At 43.4% G+C, this 15,453-nt stretch overlaps 1 protein-coding gene across 1 annotated transcript; it reads left to right on the forward strand.

The window, feature by feature from the left end:
* The first annotated feature begins 7,944 nt into the window (after nucleotides 1-7,944).
* Nucleotides 7,945-15,013, forward strand: LOC132207539 (probable G-protein coupled receptor 139). Its single transcript, XM_059643463.1, has 2 exons — nucleotides 7,945-8,055; nucleotides 14,088-15,013. The coding sequence occupies exons 1-2, from the start codon at nucleotides 7,989-7,991 to the stop codon at nucleotides 14,999-15,001; spliced, it is 981 nt and encodes a 326-aa protein (XP_059499446.1). The 5' UTR covers nucleotides 7,945-7,988; the 3' UTR covers nucleotides 15,002-15,013.
* The last annotated feature ends 440 nt before the right edge of the window (nucleotides 15,014-15,453 follow it).

A 15,453-nucleotide genomic window follows, 5' to 3' on the forward strand; every position in this document is an offset into this window, starting at 1 on the left:
AACCTCTGATTCAGTCGAGGCAGCACGGAATTGTGAAGGGGAGATCTGAGTTTTTCTGTAGAATATGTTCCTGGCAGAGTTTGTGGGGTGAAGCAGAGGATGTGGTGTATATCGATTATCAGATGGATTTTGACAAAGTGCCTCAAAGTGCCTCATGTTAATGTGCAACACATCGCCAGGAAAATACTTCAATGAATGAAGGAATGAGTCACAGACATGATGGCTGGAAATCAAGATGCACTCATACACAAGCCATCTTCCATTTTAAATACTTACAGATGGCCAATATCTGACTGTGATCTGATACCATTTCCAAGAAAAACTCATGAAAGAAAATGGCAAAACAACGGAAATGATATTTTCTGCAACATAATAAAATTTAATTGACTCCCTCCCTCTCTCTGCATATCGTTGCAACACAATTCGGGAACAGATGGCCTCCATATCTCTTTAAAATCATTCACTCAATGTAGCCCTCCCTCAGTCTGCAAAATCATCCAACCGCTGGGCACTCACTATCTCTGGAATTTCATTTAATCCCTGCAGCGGTCACGATCTCGAAAATATCATCCAATCACTGCGACCTCCCAATCTCTGTAATATCATTCACACAATGCAGCCCTCCCAAAGTCTGCATCATCATTCAGTCACTGCAGACCTCCCAAACTCTGGAATATCATTCACACAATGCAGCCCTCCCCAACTCTGCATCATTACCCAGTCACTGCAGACCTCCCAATCTGTGCAAAATTATTCAGTCAAAGCAGCCCTCCAAACCTATGTCACATCATTCAGTCAATGTAGCCCTCCCCATACCTGTAACATCATTCACTAACTGCAGCCCTCTCGATGTCTGTAACATCACTCACTCACTGGGCGTCTCTCTTCTCTGTCACATCATGCAGTCATTGCAGCATTGCATGTCTCTGTAATATCATTCAGTCACTGCAGCTCTCCCAAACTCTGTTTCATCATTCAATCATTGCAGACGTTCCCATTTCTGTCGCATATTTAACTCACGGCAACCCTGCCTATCGCTGAAACATCATTCACACACTGCAGCCCTTGTTTTATCTGTGATATCATTCAAACACTGCAGCCCTTGCTTTCTCTGTGATATCATTCACTTCCTACAATCCTCACTACAAGTGTAACATCATTCAATCACTGAACCCCTCCCTCACTCTGCAAAATCTTTCAGCCACTGGGCCCTCACTATCTCTGAAATGTCATTTAATGCTGGCAGCACTCTCTACCGATCTAGGATCATTCAGTCACTGCAGTCAAACCTGTCTCCAGAACATTGTGGAGTCACTGCGGCCTCCCTGTCTCTGAAGCACAATGCACTCAATACAGCGCTCCCTATCGCCATAATATCATTCTCAAACTGCAGCTCTCCAAATCTTTTTCACAGCACTGAGCCAATGTAGCCCTCTCGATTTCTGTCACATCATTCAGTCACTGCAGCCCTCCCTTTCTCCGTAAAGTTATTCACTCAACCAGCTCTTCATATCAATATAACACTATTCATTAACTGAAGCCATTTCTATCTCTCTGACATCATTCATTTACTGCAACTGTCCGAGTCTCAGCAACATCATTCACTCACTGCAGCTCTCGCTCTTTCTGTAACGTCGTTCACTTACTGCTGTCCTCCCTGTATCTGCAACTTCCTTCACCTCTGGAAGCTGTCACGCTCATGATAACACACATCAGTCAGTGCTGCTCTTCCTGTCTCTGTAATATCAGTCACTTTCTGCAACTCTTATCTCTGTGACATCATTTAGTTCCTGCAGGTGCTCGCTATCTCTGAAACATCCTTCACTCACTGCAGGCCTCCCTATCTCTGTAACATCATTCAGTCATTGCTGACCTCCTTGTCTCTGTAACAGTGTTCACTCACTGCAGTTCCCCCGCCCCCCAACATTTGCTTCCGTCGTTGAAAGCCATCTGTCTCTGTAACATCATTCACCCTGCAGCCCTCTCGATTTCTGCGATATTATTCACTTCCTGCAATCCTCCCTAGCTCTGAAACATTTGTAACTTCCTGAAGTCCTTGCTATCTCTGTCACATCGCTCACTCATTCCAGCCTTCCTATCTCTAGAACAGCATTCAATTACGTCAGCCCTCCCTATATCTGTCAGATCATTCAGTCACATGAGCCCTCCCAACATCGGTAATATCGCTCATTCACTGCAGCTCTCCAGATCTCTGTAATATCAGTGACTTCCTGCAATTCTTATCTCTGTAACATCATTTACTTCCTGCAGTCCTCGCTATCTCTGCACCGTCTTTCATCCACCGCAGGCCTCCCTATCACTGTAACATCAGTCACTCACTGCAGCCCTCCAGAAATCTGCAAACTCATTCAGTCACTGGGCCGTCACTATCTCTGTCATATCATTGGATCCTCTGTAACACTCACTATCTCTATAACATCATTAAGTCACTGCAGCCAAACTAATTTCCATAGCATCATACTGTCACGGCAGCCTCCCAGTCTCTGTAATATCGTTCACACACTGCGTCCCTACAAATCCCCTCAACACTGTGTTTTAATGTACCCTCCTCTACTTCAGTCACATCGTTCAGTCAATGCATACCTCCCTCTATCGATCAGATCATTCACTCCCCTGTCCCTGAAACGTCTAAAAGAGTCAATTCAGCCTTCTCTATCTCTGTAACATCATTCACTCACTGAGACATCACTATCTCTGTGCCATCATTCACTTCCTGCCCTCTCCCTGTAACATCGGTCAGTCACTGCAGCCCACCCTCTCTCTGTAACATTATTCAGTCAAAGCCCACACCCCTATCTTTGTAACATCATTCAGTCTCTGCGACCGAACCCGTCTCTGTAACAACAGCCAGTCACTGCACCTGCCCCGATGGCTGAAACATCGGTCATTCACTGCAGCCCTTCCTACTATGTGTCATCATTCACTCACTACAGGCCACCCGATCTCTGTAACATGATTCAGTCACTGAAGGCCTCACTGTCTCATTCAGTCGATGCAGTCCTCCCTATACAAGTATCATCCTTCATTTTCGGCAGCTCTCCCTGTCTCTGCAATATCATTCGGTCACAGTGATTGCCCCTATTTCTGTCATGACATTCCGTGACACAGTCCTCCCTCTCTCTGGAACGTCACTGCGTCACTGCAGGTCTACCATATCTGGAAGATCATTCACTCAGTTCAGACATCCCGATATCTGTGAAATCATTTACCCACTGCAGACAAAGCCACTTCTGTTACATCGTTTACGAAGTGCAGAGCTTCGCGTTTCTTTAACATCATTTACCCACTGCAGACCTTCCTATCTCTGTCAAATCATTTACCCACTGCAGAACTTCCTGTCTCTGTAACATCCTTTACCCACTGAAGGCCTTCCTATCTCTGTAACGTCATTTACCCACTGCAGACCTTCCTATCTCTGTAACATCTTTCATCACTGTGGCCAAAACTATCTCTTTCATATCCTACAATCACTGCAGGGGCAGTCATTGCATGATATTGCCGAGACAGGGAGAACTGCAGTGACTGAAACATTGTAAAGAAGTAAGGAGGACTGCACTTGAGTGAATGATATTTCAGAATTTGGCAGACCTGTAATTAGCAAATGATTTAGCACAGAAAGGGAAGGCGCAGATTTCGACTGAGTAATATTACACTGAGAGGTCTGTCTCCAGTGACTGACCGATGCTATAGAAATAGCGAGGACTTCAGTGACGGAATGCTGTTACAGAGACAGGGAGGTGTACTGTGAGTTATGACGTTGGGGTGAGTAGCAGTGATATAATGACATTACAGAGATGGGGAGGGCTGCAGTGACTGTACTGTGTTTTCGAGATAGGTTTGGCTGCAGAGACTGAATTATGTCATGGAGATAGAGAGTGCTGCAGGGATTAAATAATATTCCAGAGGTAGTGATGGTCCAGTGACTGATAGATTTTGCAGGATTAGGGGGTGCTGTAGTGAAGCAATGTTACAGAGACAGGTCGAGCTGCAGTGAGTGAATCATGTTACAGAGATCGGTAGGATTGCAGGAAGTGAGTGCTATTACACAGACAGGCAGTTGAGTGAGTGATATTCCAGAGATAGTGACTGCCCAGTGGCTGAATGAAGTGACAGAGTTAAGGAAGGCTATACTGAGTGAATGATGTTACAGTGTCAGGACTATTTGCGGTGGCTGAATGATGTGACAGAGATAGAGAGGACGAGAGTGAATGAATGATGTTCCAGAGATAAGGAGGGCTACAGTGACGGAATGATGTTACAAGAATAGGGAGTTCTGCAACATTATTCAGTCGCAGCAGCCCTCCCTTACTCTGTATCACCATTTAGTCACTGCAGTGCTCTCTATCTCTGTAACATCACTCACTAACTGCAGCCCTGCTTATCTCTGTCACATCGGTCAGTCCAGATATCCAACCCTCTCTCTTATATAGTATTAAGTCACTGCACCCCTCCCTATATCCGTAAAATTATTTACTCACTGCAGCCCTCCCCATCTCAGGAGCATCATTTACTCACTGCAGAACTCTCTGTTCTCTTAACATCGGCCCCTCACTGCAGCCCTCCCAATCTTTATAACATCAGTGCCTCACTGCAGCCCTCCCTATATCCGGAAAATTATTTAGTCACTGCAGCCTTCCCTATCTCAGTAACATCATTTACTCACTGCAGAACTCTCTGTTCTCTTAACATCGGCCCCTCACTGCAGCCCTCCCTATCTTTATAACATCAGTGTCTCACTGCAGCCCTCCCTATATCCGTAAAATTATTTACTCACTGCAGCCCTCCCCATCTCAGTAACATCATTTACTCACTGCAGAACTCTCTGTTCTCTTAACATCGTTCCCTCACTGCAGCCCTCCCTATCTTTATAACATCAGTCCCTCACTGCAGCCCTCCCTATCTTTATAACATCAGTCCCTCACTGCAGTCCGCCCTATCGTTATAACATCAGTCCCTCACTGCAGCCCTCCCTATCTTTGTTACATCAGTCCCTCACTGCAGCCCTTCCTATCTTTATAACATCAGTGCCTCACTGCAGCCCTTCCGATCTATATAACATCAGTCCCTCACTGCAGCCCTTCCTATCTTTATAACATCAGTGCCTCACTGCAGCCCTTCCTATCTTTATAACATCAGTCCCTCAATGCAGCCCTTCCTATCTTTATAACATCAGTCCCTCAATGCAGCCCTTCCTATCTTTATAACATCAGTCCCTCACTGCAGCCCTTCCTATCTTTATAACATCAGTGCCTCACTGCAGCCCTTCCTATCTATATAACATCAGTCCCTCACTGCAGCCCTTCCTATCTTTATAACATCTGTCCCTCACTGCAGCCCTTCCTATCTTTATAATATCTGTCCCTCACTGCCGCCCTTCCTATCTCTGTTACATCAGTCAGTGCAGCACATCCTCAGTCTGTGACATCATTCAAAGCAGTCCTCCCGTTCTCTGAAACATCATTGATTCACTGCCGCCCTCCCCATCTCTGTAATATCCTGCAATCCTCCCTATCCCCTTAACATCATTAACTTCCTTCAGATCTCCCTGTCTCTGTAACATCACTCACTCACTACAGCCCTCCCTCTCTCTGTTACATCATTCACTCTCTGCAGCCCGACCCATCTCCGTATCATTTTTCAATCCCTGCAAACCTCCCTATCTCTGTAAGATCATTCACTCTCTGCAGCCCAGGACTATAGAAATGCATGTGAGACAATTTATTTCACCGAATGTGTTTCGGTCAAGGGTGAGTTTATGGAATGTTACTGCAATGGAACGGATGGGTTTGAGGATTTAAATAATGTATCATTCTGTCAGATTTTCCGACAGAGGTAAGTTATTCCAATTCTTCTTTCCTTTGTTGGTGTCTAACATATTGTGTAATAATAAAGTGGATGTTGCTTCAAACCTGGTAGATTGACCAATCGAATTAGACCCCGAACATAACGTTTCAATACATGGAATGTATTGGTCAAAAGATCCAGTCACTGTCACTGGAGAGGACTGCTCCCCCTGAGGGGTCCCCATGCCTCAGGTGCAAGTGAGGTTGAGATGGGAAGGCCTTCATTTTAAGCAAAAAGAAATGAACAGAGGAAACCCAAGTAAACACGAGGAGAATGTGCAAACTCCACACAGGCATCGCCCAAGGCTGGAACTGAAACAGGGTTTCTGGCACGGTGCAGTCGCAGTGCTCACCAGCTTTCAATTGGGCCAACAAGCGATACTGAATTGCTTCCAATTGCAGATAAAATGCCCCATAATGACTGCTTCACCTGTGGGGTTACCACACCTGAGGTGAGGTGTGACTGTGAGGAGATGGAAGCTTCATTTCAAATAAATAAAGAATGAATGGAAATGCAAACTCAACTCGTGCAATAATGGAATCCACGCCGTTTGTATCAATCCGGAAGTACACACCAATCATCCAACCAACTGCGCCCAGGCAGCATCAGCAATCTCGTGCCTTCACACCCTGGAAAAAGCAAGTGAACCGTCTCTGGACTGCTCTCAATGTCACTTTAGTCTTTCCTGAGAAAAGAAACAGAGATTGATTGGCATCTGTTCTGTTGAGCCAAGTAAAGTTCAGTGCAAGCACATCTTCTTGTTGCCTGCAGATAACAGAGTCTTATATATTCCGATGTGTAACATCCAGTAGACGACAGCCTGCCACAAAAGTCGTGAATTGATTGTTTCATTTCTTATGGAAGTTCCTTTCAACCTCCCAGGTTTACTGTTTAAACAAGGCCTGGCTGTAAACGGACAAACGGCATTAATCGGTTGATTCAATGTATCACCTTTGAACAAAAGAGTTACACTCGCTATTTTCTATTGAAAATGAACTCTACCTTAACCTAATGTAGTTTGGAAATTAAAACAAACACACAACTATCTTACTATTGACTTATTTTAAAAGTATTGGATGAAACCTGTCGGGACCCGTGGAATTATCAAGTCGCACTTCCAACAATTTCCTCATCAATACTTCCCTGGTGGTTCCGATTTTCTTGAGTTCCTTCCTATCAATTGCTGATTTACAGCTGTTTCCAGCACGCTGCTTGTAATCTTTCTCCCGAAAACTGATGCAAAGTATCAGTTTAATTCCTCTGCCATCTCTTTATCCTGGATTATGAATTCCCGAGACTCATTTCCTGTCGGACTAACAGTTACTCTGTTAACTCAGAGACCCCATTTCTTTTTTAAAATGTCTGGAGAATCCGGTCCTTTCTATATTTTCGTATCTTTTGCCAAGTTTCTCTTTTACTCTCAAACTTTTCTCTTGATTAGGCCTTGAGTAATTTTTGCTTTTATACATGACACACACACAGGCACACAGACACACACACACACACACACACACACACACACACACACACACACACACACACAGACACATATATATATATATATAATATATTTATGGTTTTGGTTAGACGATATGCATCAATTTGAGGGCCTTTATCTGTGAAAAGTTCTTTATTATTGGCAGGTCTGCATCAGGTGGAGACTCTGTACACTTGAAGAAGCCCAATCGACTACACCAGTGAGTATGGGTTGGGTTCTCAGTATTGGTCGGAGAGTCTGTGTCAGTGCTGATGTCTCTGCCAGCTGTGGGGCCACTATTTCTTGTGTGTGAAGTCTGCAGAGAGGGATTGATGTCTTGCACGTGGAGAGCACTACACATGACAAAATGCTGCCTCTACTTTTTTTCTTACATATTTACTGTGATCTGGCTTGCGCAATTGGGCCTTGGTGTTGAATACATTACATTTCAACAGGGAGTTAACTCCCTGGTGTAATCTGTTCAAGTGGGAGCTAAAGAAAATCTGGTTGACGTTTAAGTCCCACAGTTCCTCGGGTGACCCACAGGACAGACAATAAAAGCTGTCAGACTGTGTTACCTCCAAGTCGGACTCAGAGTATCAACTCAGCGATTGCAGCACAAAGGGACTGGTCAGCAAACGTGGAAATGCATCGGCCGATTGAGCACATTCAGAAATTTTATTATCTGGTTCTTGCTGTTATTGGTGTTCCTGGTGAGTCACTCAAGGCACTGTGTTTGTGTAAATTGCTTGTGCGATGCTCTCTGCTTTCACTTTTCAACTGAGAATGTTAGATAAGGGCCTGATGCTCACCAAAATAGAGATGAAAATGACACAATTACATTGACGGAAAGTCACAAAATTACTATCCAGTTTGATTCTACTATCCCCAGCTGTGAACAATCCTCTGTGTGTATCTGAGAAAGTTATGCATAGGAGCCAGAGATTTGATTCACATCATGATAAATTAATGAAATTTCTGTTTGTGCGGAATTGTATTGGAAGCATATCACTCGCTCAAATGAACGAAGGTGGATCGATGCTGACAATCAAGTCGATTGTATAAAATACAATGGTAACTTTGAGTTACCATTGTATTTTATCAGCACAATATATTAAGAATTGCTTTAATATTGAGATCATCCATTGGTTATAAGTCGAAATTTCTTGGTTTTCTATTGAACTATTCCAAAAGGAACAGTTATCATGTCATCACTAGCTTTTCAGTCACAATGAGCACTGTTACAACATTCACATCCACTTCTTAATGAACACGAATGTTGTTGCTGTATGAATGACACTGAGTTTCTGTTTGCCTGCCATTCCAAGACACCACTGTGTTCCCTGGCCAACATCAATGCCTCGGGTATGCTGCAGTCCTCCGGTCAAGATCAGTGATAGCTGGAAGAACAGAATCACATTTTCTGCCTCAGAACCCTGAAGCCTTGAATATTTAGACAATAATATTAAACCCTGAGCGCCTTTTTCCATGTCCTTTACCCACCCTACCCAGGCTGTGTCATGACATGGTCTGTTTTTATAATAGCCAACCTATTTTTACGGCCTCATTATGCCCCAAGATCAACATTCCGACTCCCGTGGCTTTATTCCTTCATCGGACCTGGCAATCACTGGCTGGTCTGGCATTTATTACCCGTCCACAGCCGGCCTTGAGAAGATGGTGGTGAGCTGCTTTCTTGAGTCATCTGCAGCCCATGTGCTGAAGGAAGACTAACAATGCCCTCAGGGATTTTATTCCAGGATTTTGACCCAGTGACATTGAAGGAACAGCAATCTGTTTCCATGTCAGATTGGTGAGTGGCGTGCGGGGGAATTTGAAGGGAATGGTTTGCTCGTGTATTTGCTGCCCTTGTCCTTCAGCATGGAAGTGATTGATGTGGCTTATGATCATCCACCCTTTGCCTGTCTAACTTTCTTCCATTCTCTCTCTCTCTCTTTCTCTCTGTGGGCTCTGCGTCCACCTACCCGCTGACTCATTTGAACCCCCTCCCACATCCCCTGTCTTCGGCACTGCACGTTTTCCAACTGTTGTCCTTTCTGAAGAAGGGTCATTGGGTTCAGAAAGTGAACTCTGTTTCTCACTTCACAAATGTAACCAGACCAGCTGAGATACTCCAGCAATTTCTGTTTCTGTTTCAGATCATTACCATATACCATTCTTTGTTTTATCCTTTCTATAAGTACGTCTTCTTACTCGACAAAGAAATGACTTAAAAGGCATTCCAGTTTCTGGATTGCTGACCACTCATATTGGAACATAATCCTGAGACACTGTGGTTCATGACTGAATATTATTGGTATTAGCCAGGTTTAATTTTGAGCTGAGCTGCTAGATTTGATTTCTCAATGTTTCAGATTTTTTCAAGTGTAATATGATGAATGTATTGAAAGCAGAAACACCAGGGGCTTGCACTACTAAGGTTCTTGGATGATCATTAAATGTTCTTCGCCATTGAATGAATGGCCCCAGGCTTTGAGAACTGAAAGAGAAATGAAACTTTGCTTGGATTTGACACCCTGCTCAAATCATAACCTGAAACAAATGCTCGCACTCAATCAGATATTCATTTTGTCCAAGTATTTTGTAAGCGTTCTGGTCTGTTAAAAATGATATATTAAGCTCTGTTGTGATTACTGTTCTTACCATGTGCAGTGTACAAGTTTGTACGAGCTTACAGATGAACTTACCAATTCGATTCAAGAGAAGGCTTACTCCCTTCAAATCTGCCCCTCCATTGACTACCGTCATGGCTGAACTGATTTGAACCTTAAATCCACCAACCCCTGAAAATCCTTCATTTCTGTGCTGACCAAGAATTCATCCCCCTCTACTTTAAACAATATTCAAAGATTCTCCCTCCACAGGCATTTCAGGACAAGACTATCAAAGACTGATGGCCACCTTTAATTTTAATAAAATGTCGCCTCTTCCCTCCTTAAACTGAGCCACCAATTATTTTGAAATATTTACCTCTCCTTCGATACTATCCTCCCATATGGAATGTTCTCTTGGTAGTCAACCTGTCGCGACTCTATAAACTCTTCTGTGTTGAAATCTATTCAAATCTTAGATTTCTAGACTTCTGCAGATGCAAAATTAACCTTCTGAAGAAATGTTCATGACAGGACAACTCGCTCATCCTAGCTTTTACAACACGTGGAAGTGCGCTTCTAATACAGGTATATCCATCCAATGGCATACACAGTCGTCTCACATTATTTACTGTAACAAATCATTCTTATTTTTGTCATAAATTCCCGTCTCAATTCACAGCGACAGTGTTGATCATCTTCGTTTATTTTTGTCCATGTAGGTAAGTTTTTTTTTGTTTAAAATTTCTTTTCAATTCTTGCTCTGGGAGAAGAAGAGACCGCTCTCTGTATCACTCATACCTCACATCAAAGCAGCATTTTGACAAAGGCCTTCTGCATCCTTTCCAGATCCTTGGTGTAATGTGGCGACCAGAATTGAATGCAACACTTTATGAGAAGCCTAGCCACGGTCTTACGATGTTGCAACATAACATCCTGACTCTTCTACTCAATGCCTCAACCAGTAAAGGCAAGCATGCCACATGCCGTTTTTACCACCCTATGCACTTGTCTGACCATTTTCAGCTACAAATTTGAAACCCAAGATCATCTGCACATCAGTACTGTTCGAGTTCCTGCCATTCAACATGTTGCTGTAGTTGAGAGAGTGCAGAAAAGATTTTCAATGACGCTGCTGGAGCTGAAGGTTTTGAGTTTTATGGAGAGGCTGAATAGGCTGCTCACTTTATTTCTGGAATCCTGGAGGCTGAGGGGCTGACAAAATCCTGAGAAGTATGGATCAGGTAATGAGCCAAGGCTTTCCTCTGAGGGTATGGAATGAGAAGGCACTGGTTTAAGGTGAGAGGGGAAAGATTTAAAAAGGATCCGAGGAGTAACATTTTTCGCATGTCAATTATGGTTCCATAGAACCAGAATCAAGGGACAATTCAGTCAGTGGCCATTCAACTGACACCCCATTTTAATACCACATTCTCGCTGCTTCCAACGTAACCTTGCAGGTTACCACTCTGCCGGGAAATTACCATAACCCTTGTAACTGCTTCAGTTTTTTCCACCTCAGTGACCAAACGTGGCAGCGGCATTCAGATACCCAACACCATCTAGATGAATGAAAAAATCAGCTGCAGATGCTGGAAAACTGACATGAAAGTAGACAGCTCTGGAAGTATCTGTACAGACATCAACAAACTTCATGTTTTGTGTCCAGTGAACCTACTTCAGAACTGACAGTAGCAAGATAAAGGTGGTATGTATGATCCTGAAAGGGAACTGATGGGAAGGAGTGAGGAGATAGGTGGAGCCAGAGCCCAGAAAGTAAGAACAGCAGTTAATCAGACAAACGGATGGTTGACAGAAAGACAAGGAAGGAGGAAACCTGGCAATGAGGTTAATGATGAGGTGAAAATGAGTTAGCAGTGCTGAAAGTAGTCCATGTGATCACAAAGCTTGAGACGTGGGGGCTGGGGTAAAGACCATGAAAGGAGGTGAACTGGTTCAAATAAAATGAAAGTCGATATTGAGTTCTGAGGGCTGCAGGGTCTCCAACCAAAAGAGAGATTTTGCAAGGAAAGGTTCAAATGGAAATCCCATGGGAGAGAGCGGCAGAACCACCTTCTGGATGAAAATGTTTTTCCATCATGCCCTCTAACCATTCTACTCGTTACCTTAAATCTCTACCCTGTGACAACTGCCATTTCTGCACAGGGAAATTTGTCATCCATGCCCAACCTATCAAATGCCGTCTTCATTCGATTATTATCTTGTTTAGTTGGCTTATCGATGGTTCTTCAGAACTCTTCTATCTCCTGCTTTAAGCATAAGCATAATACTGTCTGCTGTTTAGTCTTCTAATGAAGTTCTGAACATTATTGATGAGCAGATGGGTGACACTGCTCTCCTTCCACACAGTTTCAAAATACAATGATGCTCTTTGAACAGTTCATTAAACAGCTGCCTTGAATATTACAATGGAAGATTTAAAGAAATGAATGTCACAAAATTATGAAATAGGATTTCTTTTCTTTCTGGAATCAGATAGCAAAAGAAAACAATAAGGAAGTAAGTTTCTAATGGAAAAGAAATCAGATTGGCCAAGTGCCATGATTTACAGCTTGCTTGAGGAACATCAGCACATGGGAAGAGGAATCGGCTATTCATTCAAGTCTGCCATGCCAGTTAGTACAGTCTTGCTGATTAATTTATTCAATACCTTTCATGCTGAGAGGCCATGTTAGCTTTCACACCATTGATAATAAAGAAAGAGTCTGCCTGAAATGTGCTGGAAGACTCAGTGTCCTCAAATGGCTGGATTAGATAATTCTCAAGATTCATAGACATTGGTGGGAGAGTAGAAAGTGAAAAGGGTGATCCAAGAGCAGAAAGGGACCTTGATTAACTGGGCCAGTGGGCAGAGGGTTGCCATACGTAGTTTAATTGAGGCAAATGCGAGGTGCTCCATTTTTGTAAGTCAAAACAGGACTGGAATCATCCAGCTAATGCTGGTGCCCTGGGCAGTGACCTCAAAATAAGGGATAAAAGGGCGAAGGTACATAAGCTCCTTGCAAGTGGCATCAAAGATCGACAGGGTGATTAAGAAAGGGTGAATTGGCATACTTCCCTTCATTGGTCAGTGCATTGAGCACATGAGTTGTTGCTGAAAAAAAACATTGAGAAAGCCACATTTGGAGTAGTGCACACAATTCTCGTCGCCCTGCGATGGGAAGGATGTTATTAAACTGGAAAGGGTACATGAAAAGATTTCCATGGATGTTATCAAACTTGTGTCTCTAAGTCGTAACTAGCAGTCGAAAAGGCTCGGACTTTGTTTTTCCCTGTAGCATCAAAGTCTGAGTGTAGCCTGAGAGAGGTTTATAAAATAACAAAGGGCACAGATAAGATGAATAGGAAATGACTATTTTTTGACCCCAGGATTATGCAGTCCAAAACTAGAGGGCACAGGTTTAAGGTGGCACAAGTGAGATTTTAAAGAAACCTGAGAGTCAACTTGTTCACCAGAGGATGATACATGTTTGGAATGAGCTGCCAGAGGAAGTGATAGAGGCTGGTATAATGAGAACACTTAAAAGGCATTGAGATGGGTACATGGATGGGAAAGGTTGAGAGGGAAATGGACCACATCCAGGCAAATAGAACTCATTCAGTTTCGGAATGCTGGCCAGCATGGGCGAGTTTGACCTAAGGGTCTGTTTCTGTGCTGTATGACTCCATCACTATGCGACTGTACCTGAGAAAAACATTTCTGCTCACGTTAGTCCTACATTGCAGCCCTCTGCAAATCTGGAATCCCCAGTTTCTTCTGGGCTTCTCCCTACCTCCGATTGATCATTGAATAGGGAGGTGAACCTGGGCGTCTCAAATTATTTGGAAGAGTGCTGATACTTCGTTCAACATCTAAAGATGGGGCATGGGGGATAAATGGCTCCCCTGCCTCTGGCAGCAAATGAATATTCAATCTCCTTGCTTAACCCTGTCAACCCAGGAGTGCAAGTGGATTGGGTCAAGATTGCAATTTGTTTTACATTATTTTCAACTCACCACAAGCCAACAGACAAGTTTCAGATTGTAATGTTCTATCCATTCAGTTTGAACCAAGCACTAACAATGACTGACCATTAATTCTTAGCCTCTTAATCCTTTTCCATTTGTTACAGTTAACCTACTAGGAATTATAATCCTGTCTCGTGGAAAGTGTGGTCTCTCTGCATGTACTACTCAATACCTGGTGGCCATGGCAACTGCAGATCTTCTGGTCATTATCACTTCTGTCATCTTGTGGCGAATCAGTTATTATTATTTCCCAGGATCATTCCTGGACATCACCCCTTTGTGTAGTATTAATTCTGCCCTGGTGTCTGCAGCAACAGATTGCTCTGTCTGGTTCACTGTCACATTTTCCTCTGATCGATTTGTGGCAATTTGTTGCCAGAAACTGAAATCAAAATACTGCACTGCGAGAAATGCAGCTGTGGTTCTAGTAGTAACATCGACCCTGCTCTGCTTCAAAAATGTCCCCTGGTACTTTACGTACGAAAGCATGGTGATAATCGACAATGTGCCATGGTTCTGTGCTGCAAAAGCCAGCTATTATAACGATCCTGGATGGGTGGGATTTGATTGGTTTGTTACAGTTTTAACCCCTTTGCTCCCATTCGCTTTAATTCTGTTGCTCAATGCTCTGACGGTCAGGCACATTTTACTGGCCAGTCAGATCCGGAAGAGACTGCGGGGTCAGAGCAAAGGAGAGAGTAGCAGTGACCCAGAGATGGAGAGCCGAAGGAAATCTATGATTTTACTCTTCACCATATCCGGCAGTTTCATCCTCCTGTGGTCTGTGCATGTCATAGAATTCTTATATTATACCATTTTAGGAATCGATCCCCAGAGGGATTACAATGAATCGGAATATATCTTTAAGCAAGTCGGATGGATGATGCGAGATTTAAGTTGCTGCACAAACACTTTTATTTATGGGGTCACTCAATCGAAGTTCAGAGACCAGGTAAAGTGTGTGCTGAAATATCCAGTTATGTCAATATTTCATCTCATTAATAAAGAAAAAAAGTGAGAACTGAATATGTTTCAATCAGATCGCTTCCTATTTTACTTAACACCATTGAGTACAGGCCCAGCATCTCCTCATCTGACCTCTCCACATCATACAGTTCTCCCAATCCCGGGATCAGCCAAGGGGACCTTCTCTAAACTGTCCCCAAAGCCAGTCTACCTTCCATGAGAGGATTGTAATGTTTTGCAGGGTAAACCATTAAGCCTCTCGAGCTTGCTCTGCCGTTTAATGCAATCATGGTTGATCATATCTTGCCGCAACTCCACTTTCCTGTCCGCGCGCAAAATCTTTCAATCCATTCCTAATCACCAGTCCTTCTGTCTCCTCCTTAAACTGACTTCATTCCCCAGCAACCTGGAGGAGCTATTTCCACAGATTCATCCTCCTTTGAGAGAAGTAACTTCTCCTCATTTCTGTTTGAAATATACTAACCCTAGTCCTAAAACAGGCTG

The sequence above is a fragment of the Stegostoma tigrinum genome, chromosome X (genome assembly GCF_030684315.1).
Source record: "Stegostoma tigrinum isolate sSteTig4 chromosome X, sSteTig4.hap1, whole genome shotgun sequence".
Taxonomy (NCBI): Eukaryota; Metazoa; Chordata; class Chondrichthyes; order Orectolobiformes; family Stegostomatidae; genus Stegostoma; species Stegostoma tigrinum.